At 61.8% G+C, this 18257-nt stretch overlaps 1 protein-coding gene across 1 annotated transcript in view; it reads left to right on the top strand.

Annotated features, from left to right (window-relative positions):
* The first annotated feature begins 2527 nt into the window (after positions 1-2527).
* Positions 2528-18257, top strand: part of LOC119100373 (E3 ubiquitin-protein ligase RNF19A) — a 29979-nt gene continuing 14249 nt past the window's right edge. Inside the window, exons 1-8 of the mRNA XM_037223473.1 lie at positions 2528-2560; positions 3502-3578; positions 5273-5462; positions 5910-6024; positions 6519-6712; positions 8397-8541; positions 9443-9579; positions 10221-10318. Coding sequence (XP_037079368.1) covers positions 5288-5462; positions 5910-6024; positions 6519-6712; positions 8397-8541; positions 9443-9579; positions 10221-10318 — 864 coding nt within the window. The 5' untranslated portion in view covers positions 2528-2560; positions 3502-3578; positions 5273-5287. The remainder of the gene's footprint in view (positions 2561-3501; positions 3579-5272; positions 5463-5909; positions 6025-6518; positions 6713-8396; positions 8542-9442; positions 9580-10220; positions 10319-18257) is intronic.

The raw sequence follows: 18257 nt of genomic DNA on the forward strand, positions 1-18257 counted from the left end.
GAATTGGTGGTGGTGTTTTGGGCTGGTTATGAATCATAGCATGTGAATCGTGCGTGCAGACGGCCCGGTCATGGCTTTCAGTGTCACGAACTAGCGGTCATCTTATTGACAACTCGTTCAAGCGCCTGTAATTTGACTTTAGAAGGTGAGAAATGCATGCTCACGGGGTAGGCAGAATAGCTTACAAGCCTAATACGGTGCCTCGAATCTCAGCATGACTCCTTTGGGTCCATTTTCGGTACGTCCCCAAGCATGATGTAAGCATCCTGGTACTAAATGCCTTAAATGTTTTATCCCTTATAGATCATTAGTAAATATACTTGTTGTGATTTTGTCATGTTACTAACTACCCTTTTCCTTTCAAAGCGAAAGAACTGTGGGCAGTTTATACCAGCAGTTGATTTTTGTTTTGGGTGTTTTTAGTTTGAGCATATGAATATGAAGTCTGACTAAAAGGTGGGAAGTCTCATGTGAAAAAATTGGAAGATGAAATTCTGAGTTTTCAGGCTTCAAATCAAATTACCGAACATTTGTCATTTCTGGTATTTCTGCAGGCAGGAAATTTTTGATGGTGGAGATATATTTTTCTTGTTTGGGTACAACAATGCCAGCAAGCATCAATATCTCTCAGACACCAGTATGATTTATAGCTGCAGGCCTCTGCTGTATCACATAGCAATTCTCAAATCATGTGCAACTCATCCAATCATGGGTGACTCACTTCAAGAGGAACATGTGGTACTGTGTTTAAGTGTTGGGGAGGTAATTTATTTGGATAGGGGAACTCAAGTAAATTGTCAGTTTTGCTATGTAGGTAGATAAATTTCCATCATTTGCCTGGTAGGTAAATTTATTACATGTGCACCATTTTGCTGCTTAGTTTTTGTGCAGTAGAGAGATCAAGAGGAAGCATCCAGGGTGACCTGTGAGATAAGCTAATGTTGTAAGGACAGACCCATGGTTCTTTTTGGATATAAGTTTACCTGGAACCCTCTTAAGGAGATCTTAGAAGTTATTAAATTCACCAAGCAGTGGATGCATATTTCTTTGTATATCTATAGATATGATATGCAGGTGCTCACTGTCCTACATCAACATCTCTGTGTATGTCTACCATGGAAACTATGTGTACACAGGTGCAGATGGGGACCAGGGGCAACACAATATGCTGATGCTGGCATGTGTTTTTTTGTTTTGCTGCTGTCAGCAGACATATCTTATAATGCCCCTGGGTGTCTGTAAAATGTAAGCTACTGTGAATGCATAAATGAAATAGATACAAGATACTAGATGTGACCAAAGGTGCTTGGCTACTTTAAAATCCATTTAACAAGCTTTATGGCAGAAAGATCTTGCTGCGCTGGTCCAGACAATTGTGCTTGGTAGGACCATGGAAAGCACAGCATTGTATCCTGTTCAAAAAACTTTTAAGCACTAGTTAGGTCATTTGTTTGAATCCATCTGTACTCTCAGTGGCAAATATTTTCAACTAAACTAGCAGTTCTGATATGTACTAAAATCAGTTTAAACAAGCTCTGCTATCTTTGAATACCTGTTTATTTGAATAAGTGTGCTTACTCTGGTATTTGGATGTGTATCTAGAGTTATCTGGATGTGCCCAAAAATGCCAGGAAAGATGACAGCTACAATTGGTATGTGATCACAACAGCTGTATAGTTATGGGCACCATTCAGGCTTCCTGATCTGGCATGTCTGCAAATGAATGAAGTGCTGCCTCCAAGCATATCATTGTACTGAATCAACATGCACTGGATGGTTTTGTTAAACCATGGGGAGGGGCTTTTAAAGCAATTATTTGCATGGTGGACTAATGTTATACTGAGTGGGTTGGGGCAGTTTTATACATTTTTATGTTTTGTATATGCATGTCATTTCATGCTAGGTACATTTGTAAAGATTTTTGTGTCAAGAGTAAACTTGCAAACTAAAATTGACTTACTTAAACTTATTACCAAATTTTGCCTTTAATGGACAATTTCCTTGGTATGGTCATGATGTAAATGTTCCTGTTAACAGTGAGGAAGTGATGGGCATTCAATCAGCATGGTGATGCACCTTCAGTTATATTTACTGATGCCTTGAGACTGTGTATGCCATAAGCCCAAATGGCAACAACGACAGCAGCAACTCTACACACATTATTGTTACACAAAGTGTCTCCACTCTGCAATTTTACTGACCCACAGCCTGCGTTGTGAATGAAACTCTCAGTCTCTGCTTCTTATCTATGGTCACCCTGTTACATGTCACAAACACATCCTCACCATGTGTTTGGATGTGTTTGAGTGCACATGTTATGCATTGAGTGAGTTTTCATGCTGTCAGGTACTCTGTTTGCTGGCTGGGTGTGTCTGCGTGGACCGACCCGTCACCTCGTGACGCGGCAGGTGGCGATGCACAGCGTGCTGGAGATGCCGCCCTCCTCGGAGCCGGCGCGCAAGCGGCGCACCCTGCCGCGCTTCTCACTGCAGCGGCTCATCTTCGGCTCGCCGCGCAAAACGGAAGAGCAGTCGCTCGGCCTCCCGCTCCAGCGCAAACGGTTAGTCCGTGATCTGCCGTTTCAGTGGCACCGATTGGTCCGCGACCCTCCTGCTCCAGAGCCACCGGGGGTGCCCGAGGCCTCCTGCCCCAGAGCCACCGGGGGTATCTGTGATCTCCAGCTCCAGCGTCACTGGTCAGTCTGCGGCCTCCCGCTTTAGCGCCACTGGCTAATCTGAGGGCTCCCGCTTTAGCGCCACTGGCTAATCTGAGGGCTCCCGCTCCAGCGCCACCAGGGGTGTTCGCAGCCGCTCGCTCCAGCGCCACGGGGAGTGTCCGCGCTCAGTCTGTGGCTGCGGGCTCTTGTGGCACCTGTTAGTATGGGCGTTTGCCGGCCGCCCTGGCGCTCAAAGGCGGCGTGTGAGCGAGCAGCTTGAGCTTGGCCAGTGGTGGATTGGGGTTGAGGCCCTGCCTCTGCAGACGGATGCATGGACGGTGTCGGGCATTCGTCGGGGTTATCTCACGGGAGTTGTCGAAGATTTGCCGGGCCTTGATGATCATGTTTTGGCCTTTCTGGTGTATTGGTATCTGTTATGGAATTAAGTAAGGCCCTGACCCATGTGTATGTGATACTTTGGGAAGTATAAGCCCGAGTGAGTTAGCGGTGGGGAACTAATGAACTTTCCGCCCGGACGGAAGGTCGGCGGCCATCCCTGTGGGTAGATAAAGGGCCGCAGAGTTTTATCGTGACGGGACTTTGCGACGTCACAGTATGCTGTGGCCCGTTGTCTGTCCGGATCGCCCCTCCCCGCTGGTCCGGCCTTGGCGTGCGCTGATGGCCTTCGTATGACCTCAGGTGGGGTCAAGTTCCACTGTCGTGAGGTATTGACTGCGCCGTTCAGTGAGTGGGCGCGTATCGCGCTGCGGAGCGCTGCATCTGCCGGCGGCGCGCGGCCGCGCTCGCGCCGCCTGACCGAGCCGTGTATCTCTGCGCGTCGGCAGGAGGCCAGCAGGAGCGGGTGATCTCGCTGGAGAGCCTGGCGGTCGCCGGACCGTCGCACCTGGACGCCGTGGACGCGGTCAGTGCCGGCGAGGTCCGCCCCGCCCCCATCCCACGGCCTCCTGCACCCTGTCGTCGAGTGTCGGAAGGGCTGATTTGATCGGGCGCTGACTGGACCCGACCGGGGCCGGGGCTGGCGCCGCGTTGGGGCCGACGGCGGTGCAGCTGTGCATGGCACGCGTCAGCTGTAGCCCGTAGAGCAGCCTGCTGGGGCCGTACACAGCGCCCGCCGTGGGCCTCTTCCTGCTTCGCTTGGGGTGACGATGTCCGTAGGGGTTATTCGACTGCACATGCCGCGCGGGGTTATTCGACTGTAAACTTCACCTTTAGATGGAGTCTGTTCGCTAACTTGTGTTTGGTTATGTAAGACCGGGCGATTTAATTTGGCGTCAGTTTACTGTCGGCGTTGAAAAGTGACGTTGCGTTTCGGACCAATCGCACTGATGGTCCCGACGTAGCACCCTCCAGAGTTTCTCGCCAAGTCTGCACGGACGACTGAGGATGGATTTAATGTTAGTAAGTGGATGGCGTTCGGATGTCATTGTGATTGAGTGAAATTATTGGAAAAGTGGCGTTCTATGTCGCAGTTCAGAAGTGTTCAAGATCAGAAGTAACCTCCAGAGCAGAGCTGCAAGGGAAATGGCCTTCTATGGATATATCGCGCCGTAGATATTGACCCTTGGTGTAGTTCTTGATAAAGGTTAAAGGCGAATCATGCGAAAGCTTTAGTCACGTCGATGGTCATAATGATATCCTTAGGTCCTTGACGCTCTAGTTACTGTCAAGCTCTGCTGCAGATTGGGCTCAAGTAAAGAATTCCTGGTTTCGCTGTATCACAGTATGTCGTGTCTGAGCCGCGGTGAAAAAGCTTCCCGATGCCGATAGGGATTTGTGCAGGGTTGCCACGAGGGGTGAGGACAGTCTTCTGGAGTCGCAAGCGGTCGTGCGTAAAAGTGCATGGAGACATGCAAAATGTCGCCCACGAAAAGCAGGCAGGAAAATAATTTGTGTGATGTCGCCACGCGACATTGTAAATGTGGATAGACGCCGCGCGACAGCTGAGTACGTTCCAAACGCGTGCATGCAGCAGTCAGCGTTCCTGTGAGCGTTCGACTCCAGTCTACCTATTTTTAGTGTATCTATCTTTAGGCACATTGATTCAGCGACTGTGAATAATGCGCCGGCCTGCCCACGCATCGCGTAGCGCATATGGCTGGATTTAGGACGATCGAAGCTGTCACGTGTTTACGGTATGTTTGATGCTTTTTATGTACGCTGATGTAAACAGCGGCATATATCTGGGACTTGGTTCTTTGTACTGGAGGTCACGACGCAGCTGTGCGCGCCCTTTGTTCAGCGACTAGATACACTAACGTTAACTTCAGCACGCGAACTTGGCTACCGTTAGGAAAGTGACGCGTTGGAACGGGGCTAGCCTCACAGGCACCGGCCAGAGCGCCAACCTCAGTCCCAGATCTGATCGCTGGCGGCGGGACACGCCACGGCTGCGTCGCTGGACGCCACCTGTGGGCCGATGCCGATGTTGTGGAGAGCCGTTCTCGGCTGGCTCTAGGGCCCCAGCGCGCACGGCCGCCGCTGTCGACCCCTGCTGTGCCCTGTGCGGGTCCGTCGGCGGCCCTCCAGACCGGCGAGGAGGCCCTGACCCGGCCCGCGCAGCCCGACTGACCGGCGCCCGCCGTCGGCTCCCCGCAGATCAGCGAGGAAGTGATGATCGAGTGTCCGGTGTGCCTGGACACGCTGCCGGTGGCCAGCTTCCCGCGCCTCACCTACTGCGCGCACAAGAGCTGCCGCGCCTGCCTCAAGCAGTACCTGGCCATCGAGATCATGGAGTCGCGCGTGCGCATCCTCTGCCCGCAGTGCAACGAGCCGCTTCACCCCACCGGTGGGTGAGGCTGGAGCGCGCCGCCCGACGGGACTGGGCCGTCCTGTACCGACGGACAGAGCTGAAGCACGCCCGCCGTGGTGGACGGTCCGGTGCTTGTACTCTTGCTCAAGCTCATGTCGTTCTGTTTCTGACGGTCCGTGTTGTGACGGTCGGTGTTCACATAATGGGTATCATTTTTTTTTTCGTTTACAGGTGTGTGTGTGTGCTCTGCTTTGTCCTTTCGGACACTTTCTCTCGTCAGATCAACTATCTCAATGCTTGGTTTAGCCGTGGTCAGTCACGTTGGCAATGTGTCTCCGTCGATAAAACGTCTGGCTTTTGATATATGTCACTTCCATTGGCGAGTCATTTTGGCGGTACTTTACGTTTCACGTGAATGTCAGTCACTTGGCATATGCCTCCGCACCCCCTGTGTAACAATGCAGCCGCTTATCTCATCGGTAGACATCAAGCACATCGTGAACGACGCGACGCTGATGAACAAGTACGACGAATTCATGGTGCGCCGCGCCCTGGCCACGGACGCCGACGCCCGCTGGTGTCCGGCCCCCGACTGCGGGTACGTGCGCGTCTCCAGCGGCCCGTCCACGGCCCCCACTGTGGGGCTAGTGGGGCCTCGCTTGGCCCCAGTCTGCGGGAGAGTGTATCTGTGCCTGCCGTGTCAGCCTCCAACTGCGAGTGTGTGGGCCTCTCGTGTCGTGTCAGGCTCCGGACTGCTGTTTTATGCCCCCCCCCCCCCCATATTCATGGTCCTGTCCGGCCCCCGACTGCGAGTACATGCGTGTGCCCCGTCTGCCGGGCCCGACCCCTGACTATGGGTAGGCGGACTCCTCCGACAGCCCCACCGCCGGTATGTGCGGCTGCGTCGCGCTCGGCAGACCTCCCCGGCGTCCGAGCGGCGGCCGGTGCACTCCGTGCGGTCCTGTTCACGACCCGGGCCTCCGGCACTGCCACCCTGCTGCGGTGGGTGGGCGGCCCGGCCGTCACTCCACCTCCTCCCCTCGCCCTCGGCGTCAGCGGCGCCTGCTGACTGCCGCTCCATGCCGCCGGCAGGTACGCGGTGATCGCGGCCGGCTGCGCCAGCTGCCCGCGGCTCGAGTGCGGCCGGCCCGGCTGCAGCGCCTCCTTCTGCTACCACTGCCAGGCCGAGTGGCACCCGAACCAGACGTGCGACGCGGCGCGCTCCGAGCGGCTGGCGCAGTACCGCTCCAGCGCCGGTCAGCAGTCGCCCACCAGCTCCCTCAGCGGTACGCCGCCGGTGGCGACGTCGGCACGCTCGCAGCGGTCCGCCTCTGGGGCTGACGCCTCCTGGACGGCGCGTGTTTGTGTGTAGGACTGACCAGCCTCGTTCGGTGGCTGGTCTGCATGGCTGACAACCCACCAAGTAGTGCGCTGGTGCTGCAGCGCGACACCAGCTGCTCACCGGGCGGTGCAGCAGTATTGCTCACCAGTTGGGTCAGCTGTTAGTTTGTAGGGCTCACTGACTGGCACGCCTGTGGGGCTGACCAGTTCATTCAATGGCGCGCCTGTAGGGCTGATCAGTCCACTCACTGGCGCGCCTGTGGGACTGACCAGTTCACTTTCTGGCGCGCCTGTAGGGCTGATCAGTCCACTCACTGGCGCGCCTGTGGGACCGACCAGTTCACTCTCTGGCGCGCCTGTAGGATTGATCAGTTCACTCACTGGCGCGCCTTTGGGACCGACCAGTTAACTCTCTGGGGTGCCTGTGGGACCGACCTGTTCCTTGTTCCCTGACCAGTTCCTCTTAAAATTAATCTGATCGGCCAGCCACTGCACAGCGTCCTCGATAGCACGTCTGCGTGGAGGGCGCGCGTCATCAGCAGCGCATTTCTGTTCCCTAGCAGCGTCACTGAGTGTTTTTGTTATCGGAGCCCCTGCCAAGTACGTCTTGTCGCGAAACGGCAGACCTCGCCAGCTCGTTAGAGCAGTTCCAGTTCAGAGGGTAATAACCTGCCCTGTAGCGTCACGACAGGACGGCCTCGGGTCAGGGTGACCGCCCTGTCCGGTCGCCAGCTGACCATAAGTGAGGCCACACGGGCGCGGTCCGTGAGAGGCGAGCCCGCGCGCCTGGCGCAGGTGTCACATGCCTGTAGGGCGGACCGGTTCACGCAGTGATGTGTTTAGGGCTGACAGTTACCTCAGTGGGACGCCGGTAGGGCTGACAGCTCTCAGTACTGCGCGTGTAACGTAATGCGCGCGTGTAACAGGCGCGCGCGTGCGCCTGTAATGCTGACAGCTGTCAGCATTACAGGCGCAGCGTAACGCTGACAGCTGTAGCGTAGGGCCGAAGCTTAGGGCTGAATGTCGTATCAGCAGTGCATCTGTAGGTCTGACAGCTGCCTCGGTGGTAAATCTGTAGGTCTGACAGCTGCCTCGGTGCTACAACTGCGGGACCGTCGATTAGTTCGGTCGTACATAGCGGGGCTTGGTCGGCCTCTTCTTCGTTACAAATGTTTACAAGGCGCCTTCCAGCCACCGCGGCATCCGGTCGCCCCCGCGGTCGTGTGCGGGCCACGGGATTGCCCTTTCATCTCCCCGAGTGGTTCGTGGATGTAGTGCTTCCGACGAACTCGCTCCCCCCTTACTGCCTTCATCGGTACATCCGTGCCGGTGCAGCGCGAGTGGCTGCTCCGGCCCCGCCGCGATAGATGACACTGCTGGGGAAATGGGATTGTGCGCAAGCAAGAGTGTATTGGATGGCTGATGGCGCGCCGCTGCCTCCGCCGGCTGTGTCGGGCGCCCCGGCGACCGCTGCGTAAACACGCTGTCTTTTTTTTCTTCCGACGTCGCACGTATCAGGTGTGATGTCTGCGTGCGTGTGCTCGCCCCGCGTGGTCTCGGGTGTCCGTGGCGCGGTGCTTGTGCGTCATGGTGTACTGGACCATAACAAGTGACCGCCCGTGCTGGCAGGTGATAACATCAAGAACTGTCCGCGCTGTCGAATCGTCATCGTCAAGATGGACGACGGCTCGTGTAACCACATGACGTGCGGCCTATGCGGCGCCGAGTTCTGCTGGCTCTGCATGCAGGAGATCTCCGACCTGCACTATCTCAGGTCAGGCCGTGCTCTTGCGGTCAGGAGGCCTTTGGCCTGCAGTATCCCAGACATACTGTGTAGACATGTTGTATGCCCATACAATCACAGGTCTCCTTACACGCAGGTCTCGGGCCTGCGCTTTCCAGGTCGGTCGGCATAGGTAACCCGACCCGTATCAGATCGGTTTGGCCTTCGTAGGCCTTATCTTCCATGCCATTCGAAAGCTCAATACGTGTGACGCGTGGTATGGTTGAACCGCAGGAATCCGATCCCCAGCTATCGTGTGGATCAAAATGCAATACGAAATGACCGTAACTCGAAATCGGCTGGGTCTGCTAGCACTGTGTCCCACATTGTCGCTGCATCGGCGTTTTTAAGCAGCGTGTGGATATTTCCGTTGCCGCAATACTTGCCTCATCCGTGCGGCACCTGATAACGAGCTGGTGCCTGCGGCCGGCTCGGTGAAGCCCCGTCGTCGCTGCCATCATGTGTCGCTGACGCTGCCCTTTGTCCTCGACGCTGTCCCGTGTCGCTGACACCGTCATGTGTTGCTGACGCCATCGTGTGTCGCTGACACCGTCATTTGTTGCTGACGCCGTCGTGTGTCGCTGACACCGTCCTGTGTCCCCGACGCCGTCACGTGTCGCTGACACCGCCCCGTATCGCTGACGCCGTCCTGGGTCCCCGACGCTGTCATGTGTCGCTGACACCGTCATGTGTCGCTGACGCCGTCATGTGCTGCTGACGGCCGTCATGTGTCGCTGACACCCGCCCCGTATCACTGACGCCGTCCTGGGTCCCCGACGCTGTCATGTGTCGCTGACACCGTCCTGTGTCGCTGACACCGTCATGTGTTGCTGACGCCGTCATGTGTCGGTGACGCCGTCCTCTGCCACTGACGCCCTCCTGTGTCCTTCAGTCCGTCCGGCTGCACGTTCTGGGGCAAGAAGCCGTGGAGCCGCAAGAAGAAGATCCTCTGGCAGCTGGGCACGCTGGTGGGTGCGCCGGTCGGTGTCGCCCTGCTCGCCGGCATCGCCATGCCGGCCATGATCATCGGTACGTGAGGGGAGGTTCCAGGTTGAGGAGGGGGGGGGGGGGGGGGGCGCACGCGCTGGCCGAGATGTCCACACCTCCCAGCTGTGGAGTGTGTCCCACCCGCACGCAGTCGGGATAGGCTGGCACGTCGCGACGGCGGATGGGTTGTTTGGCTGTTATAGGTCGTCTAGGGATTAGTGTTGAGGGCCAGAGGGTACGTCCGGTTACTGGCATGGTCAATTCTAACTGTCGCGATACCGTGTTTAAAGCTGTTGGGTCTTGTCTCCGGCGTTCGTGTGGCGTTGGTCGACTACTCGCTGTCACATGTTGGCGATTCCAAACGAGAAGGAGGTACCGAATGGTGAACTGGTGTATGCTGCAGTCCTGTAATCGAGGACCTCCATTTGTTTGGATGTTGTCCGCGTAAGCTTTACAGCGAACGGCAGAATGTTTGCTGGTTTCATCACGCGGCTCTTGGTAGTATATGGTCGTGCAGGCGCGGCGTCGGAACACAATAACCAACCAGTCATTGAAAACATGGTTCTTGAAACCTCATCTCCCTTAGCTTGTTTCTTATGTTGTGTTGTGCAGCCACGTGCTTGATTTGGTGTAGCGGTGCGTGTTTACAGCGTGTTTCTGTACACGCTGCCCCCCGTCTGCAGGTATTCCCGTGTGGGTGGGCAAGAAGATCTACGCCCGGTACCGCTCCGGCAGCCGCCACCGCCGCAATGCCGCCATCGGAGGCGGCGTGCTGCTGGCGGTGAGTACCGCCCCCCCCCCCAACCCTCGCCCCTCCCCTCAGCCCACACGGACCTGTTGACGCCACTCGGGCGGTGCCGCTCTTCTGAGGCGGCGGCTCGGAGCTCCGCACGCGGCCGGACTGAATAGACGGCTTCGCTGCCGGCGCCGGCCGGAAGGCGGGCGCGGAAGTCTGCGGGCTTCAGCGGCGTCCGGGACACACCGCAGGTGTCCGCCGCGCGCGGGCGAGCGTCAGGCGAGGGTGCCGCAGGGCCTGAGACGTCCGGCTCTGGTCCTGTTGTGGCGGCCGTCACTTTCCCGCCTGACCCTGATCCAACATGACCTGACCTGTCGTGGCCTGGCTTCTGACCGTACCTTGACCTGGCCGGCTCTAACCCGACCTCTGACCTGTATCCGGCCCTGGTCTGACCAGTTCTAACCTGACCCCTCACCTGACCTGACCCCGGACCTGGTCTGACCAACTCCGACCTGACCCTCACCTGACCAATCCCAGACCTGACCTGACCCCGGACCTGATCTGACACCCCTGACCTGACGGGCTGCGCCGGGCGTTGCCGTCGGCCGGTGCCGCCGCGGGCTGTCCTTGCGAGCGGCGGCGTCGCTAACGACCGCGGGCGCCGCCGCCTCCGGACAATCGGCCGTGATTAGAGGAGCGGCGACGGCGCCGGTCGATGGCCAGGCCTCGGCGCTGGCACCGATACCGGGCCGGCCGCCGGCCGCCGCATCGATTCAACAGCGCGCGCCGCGCCGCTCAATGGCCCCGGACAGCGCGGCGGCGACGGCGGCGGCGCTGACGTCACGCCGCCCTCATCCCCATCCCCGGCGTGTGAAGGGCCCCGCCCGAGAGGGAGCGGCGCTGTCGGAGTCCAGCTGCAGTGGGTGGGACACCGGCGGCAAGGTTGGGACTCGGTATTGACGCGAGGGCTCGAGCTCCATTTTATGAGCGTCGGTCTCGAGGAAGGCGTCCAATAAGCCTCCCGGCTGTTGGCGATATGAGAGGCGACGCGTTGCTGCGCTGAGAGACTCAGCACACGCCGCGGAACAGAGCTGACATGACCAGTGGGACGGGGAGGGAGCCCGCCGTCGCCGGCGTGCGGCGTGAGAGCTCGCCACAGCCGTCCGGCCGACACACGGGCTGGGCATGGCTGCAAGCCCGGCCCCAGTGTTGTGGGCAGGGCGGGGATGCGCGCTGAAGATCAGGTATGGCGCGTCAGGTCAGCGACGGGCTAATTGCCTCCGGTGCCTGGGGCAATCCGGAGCTGTGCTGCGCGGCGCGGTACCGACACGGCACGCCACCGGCACGGTACGGCACCGACGCGGTACCGTACCGACACGGCACTGTTGCGGGTTCTTGTAGAAATGGGTCAGTTTCAAGTATTCGGTGGCACTTCCGAGCGAGCGTGTGAGTGAGTGAATTCTCTATGTAGCCGCCTCGCTGTGAATCTCCGATCAGTGGTGTTGTTGGGCCCGCTCAGAAAAGATATTGGTTCCATTATATATATTGCCTTCGTCGGACCTGCTGACGGCGCTCTGAGCAAGGCCTGAGTGGTGTGATCCGCCGCTCAGTCGCCTTCGTTGCAGGTTTTTCCATTCAGTGAAGCATTCTTTTCCGTTCTGAGACAGGCGGGAATACCCGCGGAAGCGCGCTGGTTTCGTCCGTGCCGGTGACGGCATGTGTGCGGTGAGATGTGGTGTGGTCTGGGGTCCGTTGTACGGCTCCCACAGTGCGCTCCTGCCGTATGGCTGGGACTCGGCGGGCAGGCCCAGCGGCCGCGTGTGCCGCCGGAGCCGCTGGCGCCGCGCGTCTCTCCCGTCTCTCCCGTGTGACTGGGAGCCGGCGTCGGCCCGGCGCCGGATCAGCGCCGCCGCCCCGGCCGGCCGTAATCCCGGCGTCGCCGCCCGTCTACCTGGCGATCACGCTCGGCCCGCGCGGCGCCGGCCCCGGCTGCGCGCCGCCACGCGCGCATCCCGCCGAGTCCGGTGCTCGACGGCAGCCGGGCGCGCACGCTGACACTGAGCCCGGCTGAGCACCACCGGCGTCAGCGGGTGACGCCGATTAGCCCGGCTGGGCGCCACCGCCGTCAGCGGGTGACGGTGGCCGGCCGGCCACTGAGCTCACGGTCTGACGGTCCGCCTGCGCCCCTGATATCTCCGGCTGGCGGGAGCGCGCCGGTCAAAGCTGTCCACGTGCGGTTGGCTCAGCCCGGCGCTCGGTACGATCCGGTCGTGTTCGGGGTGTGTCCCTGACGGTCATGGTCGGCAAGGTGCGAGCAGTTGAGAAAGGAACGGAAGGTCAACAGCACGAGCAGGCCTGAAGCAGATGCCGCGTGAAAGGAGACGAAATCATCAGACACATGGCTTGTTGACCTATGTATATAGCAAGACATGCGCGTTTACAGACGACGTGATGGTGTGTTTGGATTCTGCTGATGGTTGGACGGCTGCGCCGAGGTCACCGATCCACCGGTCCACCGCACCGGTCGGGGCAGCCGGCCGTCCCTGACGCCCCGCGCGCCAGCGTCTCGGCTCGGTCCGTCGGACAGTCCGTCGACCCGGGTGCTGCCCGCCAGGCCCGCCAGGCCGCGGGCCGAGCATCACCGGGCGTCGTCAGACAGGCTGCGGTCGGCAGACCGGCGCTCACCGTCGACGCCTTTCTGCTCCGCCGCGACCGCCCCGCGGCCGGCCCGGGTCAATCGGTCTGCGCCCAGCGCGGAGGGGCGCCGCGCTGGGCGACGGGCGGGCCGGCCGACCGGCCGCCGGACTCCACGGACAGGGAGGGCGGCTAGAACACGCCCTCGGCGTGCATGTCGGTGAGCAGCGCGATGAGGCGCTCCTCGCGGCGCCGGCAGCCCTGCGTCACGTCCACCGAGCCGGCGCACAGCAGCACGGCCAGCTTCCGACTGCGACGGAAGTCCTGCTCCAGCCGCTCCAGCGAGTACTCGTACTCCGTCTCGAGGCTGACGCCGAAGCGGCCGGCCGTGGCCGTCAGCTCGGCCCAGTAGTGGCGCAGCAGGGCGGCCGTGCGCGCGCGCCGCACCTCGGCCGACAGCGACGACAGCAGCAGCAGCGCCACGTCGTTGGTGGGCGTGCTCACCTGCGCCAGCTGCCAGTCGATGAGGCGGCAGCGCGCGCCCGCGTCCTCGTCCGCCGCCGCCGCGCGCTGCCGGCCGGCTCCGCGAACAGCAGGTTGTTGCACCAGAAGTCGCTGTGCGTGACGGCCGACAGGTGGCTCTTGGCGGTCACCAGGCCGTGGAAGAGCGCCGTGTTGTCGGTGACGTACGTCTTGAGGCGCGCCACCAGGCCGGCCAGCTCGGGGCCGCTGCAGCCCCTTCAGGAAGTCGACGAGGTGCGGCAGGCCGCGCCCCAGGAAGTGGTCGTACAGCGCCGCTGCCTGCTGCGGCCGCAGCAGGAACTCATACTTGGCCAGCAGGTCGACGCCGTCGCGCACGCGCATGGCGAAGGTGGTGGCGTGCAGGCGGGCCGCCTGCGTGAGCGCCGCGCGCGCCCGCTCCTCCGTCAGGCACTCTGAGAAGTCGGCCACGCGGAAGCCGGCGGCGCGCAGGTCCTCCAGCACCAGTATGCTCTCGCAGTCGGGCTTGTGCTCGGCGTGGTAGCAGAGCGGCGCGGCCGGCGGTAGCGGCGCGCCCAGGCAGCGGCGCTGGAAGGCGCGCGCGTCCGGCAGCAGGCGGCGGTACACGCCGATCTCGCGCCGGTCGAAGCCCGACTCCTGCACAGTCAGCCGGCTGACCGGGTCCTGCGGCAAACAGCTTGGCCACCAGGCGCGCCTCGCGGCTGGCACCGCCGCCGCCGCCGCTGAAGCGCAACCCGGATGGCCAGGAGGTCGCTGAGCATGCTGTCGTGGGCGTCCAGCGCGCTGATGTCGTAGTCGTCGATGGTGGGCGGCTTGCCGTCGGCGTTGGCACCGGCGCCGCGCTCGCGCCGCAGGTAGGCGTCCAACACGGTCTGCAGCCAGGCGCGCGTGATGCCCTGCTCGGCCGACATGCCGCCGGCCCTCTGCCGCCACCCGCTGCCGGCAGGGTACAGCCGTGTCAGCGAGTCGCGCCGAGACCGTTGCTAGGCTACCGCCGGATCTGGCGATTGATTTGGGGCTGAACGGCTCGCCGCCGAGCTTTCCCGGCGACTAATGAGGGCGGCCCCGACCTCAGCCTCCCTCCCCACTCCTCACCCCGCCCCTGGCTCTCGTCCATGCTCTCCGACCTCATCCTGCCGGCGTGCGGGCACTGCGGCGGCCAGAGACGTGCCCGACCTCTGAGGCCGCCCTGCCTCGTCCGACTGGTGGCGTGTGGACGGGACGGTCCGACACGCGCGTCAGACCTCAGTCTGAGCCTGGCTCCGCGGCGGCGCGCGGAACCCGACACGACAACTGGCGGCTGAGGGGAACCCGACACGACAGCCGACGGCGGAGGCTCGCGCAGCCGGACGGCGGTGAAGCTGGCCGGTGACGGCCGGTGGTCCGGCCACCGAGACCGGCCGCCGCCGCCGCCGCCGCCGCCGCCGCGCTCGTCATCCCACGGGGTCGTGCCGCCGCCGGCGCAGTCGATCAGGCGGCCTGTTGCTCTGCTGGCGGCGCGGCGGCACAGGCCGTCCGTCGGCCGGGAGCGGCGGCCTGTGCCGCCCGAGACCGCCCGCTGCCGGCCAGCGACGAGTCGCGGCAGCCGGCGGCCGCTGCGCCGCACGGTATGTCGCGGAAGCGCGCCCGCACGGCGGCCGGACTTTGGAAAAGAAGGCGGGGTCCCGGTTTGTGCAAGTGATATGCGCGGATGGCTGAACGTGCGGGCTGACGGCGCGCCACTGTCATCGCCGACCCACCCTGACGCATGTCGCCCGGCCGCTCTGGTTGCCTCCAACCGGTGCCGAGGCAGCCGGCCCTCGCACTCTGCCACCGGCACCTTCTCTCGCCCCGCATCCTGCCACCGGCAGCCTCCCTCGCTCACCAAGCATGCGGCCGGCACTCGGACCGCGCCCCTTCCGCGGCCGCCGTGCGGACCGCTGACCGGAAGCGGGCGCTTCCGGCGCACTGGCGCCGTCGGAAGCGGGCTAATGCCGAGCGCGGCCCATCGCGGCTACCGGCCCGGCCGGCCGGCTCTCGTTAGCGGAGCAAACGGGGCTGCTCGCAAGCCGCGGCTCCTGGAGGGGCGGGTCTCCTGCTCCGGGTCTGCTGCTGTGCGGCGGAGGGCCCGCCGTTCCAGCACCGGCCGCGGCAGCACCGCCGACCGCTGTTCGTTGGGGTTGCGGAGAGTGGACGTGGCCGGCGGTGGAGTTGCGGCCACCGCCGCCGCCGTCCGGAGGCTGGCGGAGAGGGCGGGCTGGCGGCGGGCGGCACAGGAAGCAGCCGAGACGTGGCGGCGGCGGCGGCTGGGGCGCCGGTGCCGCATGGGGCGCTGGGCCAGTCAGGCCCGTCGGCGCCGTACAGGTGCCCACAAACCCCATTGTTGCGAACGTCTCGGCGGATACATCAAGCGTGGATTTATTTCGTGCGACGCAACAGGGCGCTCGTGCGACACGACGCGTCGTTGCCTCGCATTCCTAATCTGAGGGACCTGCGTCACGTACGCTGCAATGTCCGCAAAGCAGGCGTTTGTACCCATTTGATCCGTCATCATCCCACTGTCTTATTACAAATGTTCCTCGCCGCGCGCCACGGGACCCAGACGGGTGTCACGGTGGTCGCTTCAGCGGACCTACACAGATGCCGCGGCGGCGCTTCAGGGCGTGGAGCCGTGCTAAAGCGTGCGTCGATCGAAATTATCATGCCATTTAGGGCACCGTAACTCTTCCGCGGTTACGCACACAAGCGCTTGCTTTACATGTGGAGAAAGAGTCTACGGGAAAAGCCTCCTACAAGAACGTAATATCCGATCTGGCGAACTCTGACGATGCAGTTCAGAGGGGAGGAGTGGGCATGGTGACAGTCCCGCATCGCCGGTCCCGCCGCGCTCATCGAGTCAAAACAGTTCAGAGGGGAGGAGTGGGGGTGCCGACAGCCCCGCGTCGCCGGTCCCGCCGGGGGTGGCGACGGTCCCGCGTCGCTGGTCCCGCCGCGCTCACCAAGTCAGATGGTCCTCGAGCAGTCCCACACTCCGTCAGCGACACCACTCTCCCCAGACAAGGCCAACTCCACTCGAAGGCGGCCGGGGCGCGCCTCGACGGCGTGCAGCGTTGTCCGGGTCGCACGCGGCTGGCGGCCGCTGGCGGGGCGACCGGCGCTGCGCGTGGGCCGGGCTCGGACGGCAGACTCGTGGCCGGGCGGGCCGGCCGCCGGCGCGTCCCTCTCCGATCGATGTGTGGCTGGCGACCGGGTGCCGGACGGCGCCCGCACCCCACCCCGTCGTCCGGTGGCCAGGTGCGCCGCAGGTCGCCAGACGCCGCCGCGTCGCCGTGCGACCGAGTATCGGACGCGTTCTGAGCGGTGGGCTAGGGCGCGCATGTGCGACGTGGGAGTCTGACTTAGTATAGCCTGGTGACACTTCTTTCACTGAGGCTCGGAGAGCGAACGCGCCCATCCACTGTCGATACCAGACGCCGCTCTACGTTTGATGAGTCCAATTTGGCAAACAATAATTGTTTGCCTCGAGCCGGTGTAAATGTGATCCTAGGAGTCAAAACCAGGCCCTATCACCCCCATTTATCCAGCTGTTCTTCGGTGCCAAGCAGTGTCGCTGGTGCTTGGAAGTGAGCGAGCTTGGAGCTAGCTGTAACTGCGACCTTATTCTACAGCAGTCCACAAACTCATGATATGAACCGAGATTTTCTGGAGTTTTCGCACAAAATTCGCCATAATCTGGCGACATGCGTCTATTGAAATCGCTAGTTACGTCTGGCAGCGCGCGGCGCCGACACGGCCGGCTGGCGGTCGGGTGTGCCCTGCCGGCCCCGCCGCCGGAAGCGGGCCCGCTGCCCGGGTCAGAGCCCCCAGGCGGCCGAGCGGCACATTACCGCACACCGCGCTGCAGCCGTGACGCCCCGGCGCCGTGACGGGCGGCAGCCGTGACGCCCGTCGCTGCGTCACGGGCGTCGGTCGGCGTCCGGTGGCACGGGCCGAGACGGCACCACCGGCCGGGGGCAGGCGGTGCAGCGACCACTTGGGGTCAGGGCACGCCGTTGCGGGACGCGAAGCTCGCAGGCGGCCGGACTGCTGCAGCGGCGCGCCTCGGCCTCGGGCGAAGCACTTTCCATGGCGCCGGGTGGCCGTCGTGTCGGAGATCTGCGCTGAGTTCGACCAGACTAGGCTGGCCTGACCTGGTGTCACAATACGTTAGGTACGGCTTGGTTGGGCTAGAGTCGGACGTCGCTGGACGGTGGTCGGTCGGGCTGGTGCCCCAGCGCGTCAGTTTCAGCTGGGCTCGACGCCACTGCACGGTGGTCGGCCGGGCTGGTGCCCCAGCGCGTCAGTTTCAGCTGGACTCGACGCCGCTGGACGGTGGTCGGCCGGGCTGGTGCCCCAGCGCGTCATTTTCGGCTGGACTCGACGTCGCTGGGCGGTGGTCGGCTGGGCTGGTGCCCCAGCGCGTCAGTTTCGGCTAGTTTTCGGCCGGCGCTTGGGTCAAGGCTGGGTCTTGCCCTGGAGTCTGGGGCATCCGGGGTGCTTCGAAGTTCATCAACCATTGCCAGGTGCGTCACCTTGCAGGGGATCGATCTCAATCTCCGGACTAAGTTTGAACGCATTGAAATCGGCCTCAACGGCGTGATAAACTCGAACCCCGTGTTTGCGTCTTGTGGTACAGCGCCTCAGGATAACTACTACCCCCATTGACAACCGTGCTGTTAGTGAAGCTAATGAGTTTGGACATTCAGGTTATTTGCGCGGCGTCGTCAGTTAGTCGACCAGTCGATACAGTCAATATTCCGCTCTGTGGGGTATCGACTAATTAAATGTTAGGGAGACAGCGTCAGGGGGTTACTTGGCCCCAGCGAACGCA

Source organism: Pollicipes pollicipes, unplaced genomic scaffold, assembly GCF_011947565.3.
Source record: "Pollicipes pollicipes isolate AB1234 unplaced genomic scaffold, Ppol_2.1 Scaffold_4881;HRSCAF=5763_pilon_pilon_pilon, whole genome shotgun sequence".
Taxonomy (NCBI): Eukaryota; Metazoa; Arthropoda; class Thecostraca; order Pollicipedomorpha; family Pollicipedidae; genus Pollicipes; species Pollicipes pollicipes.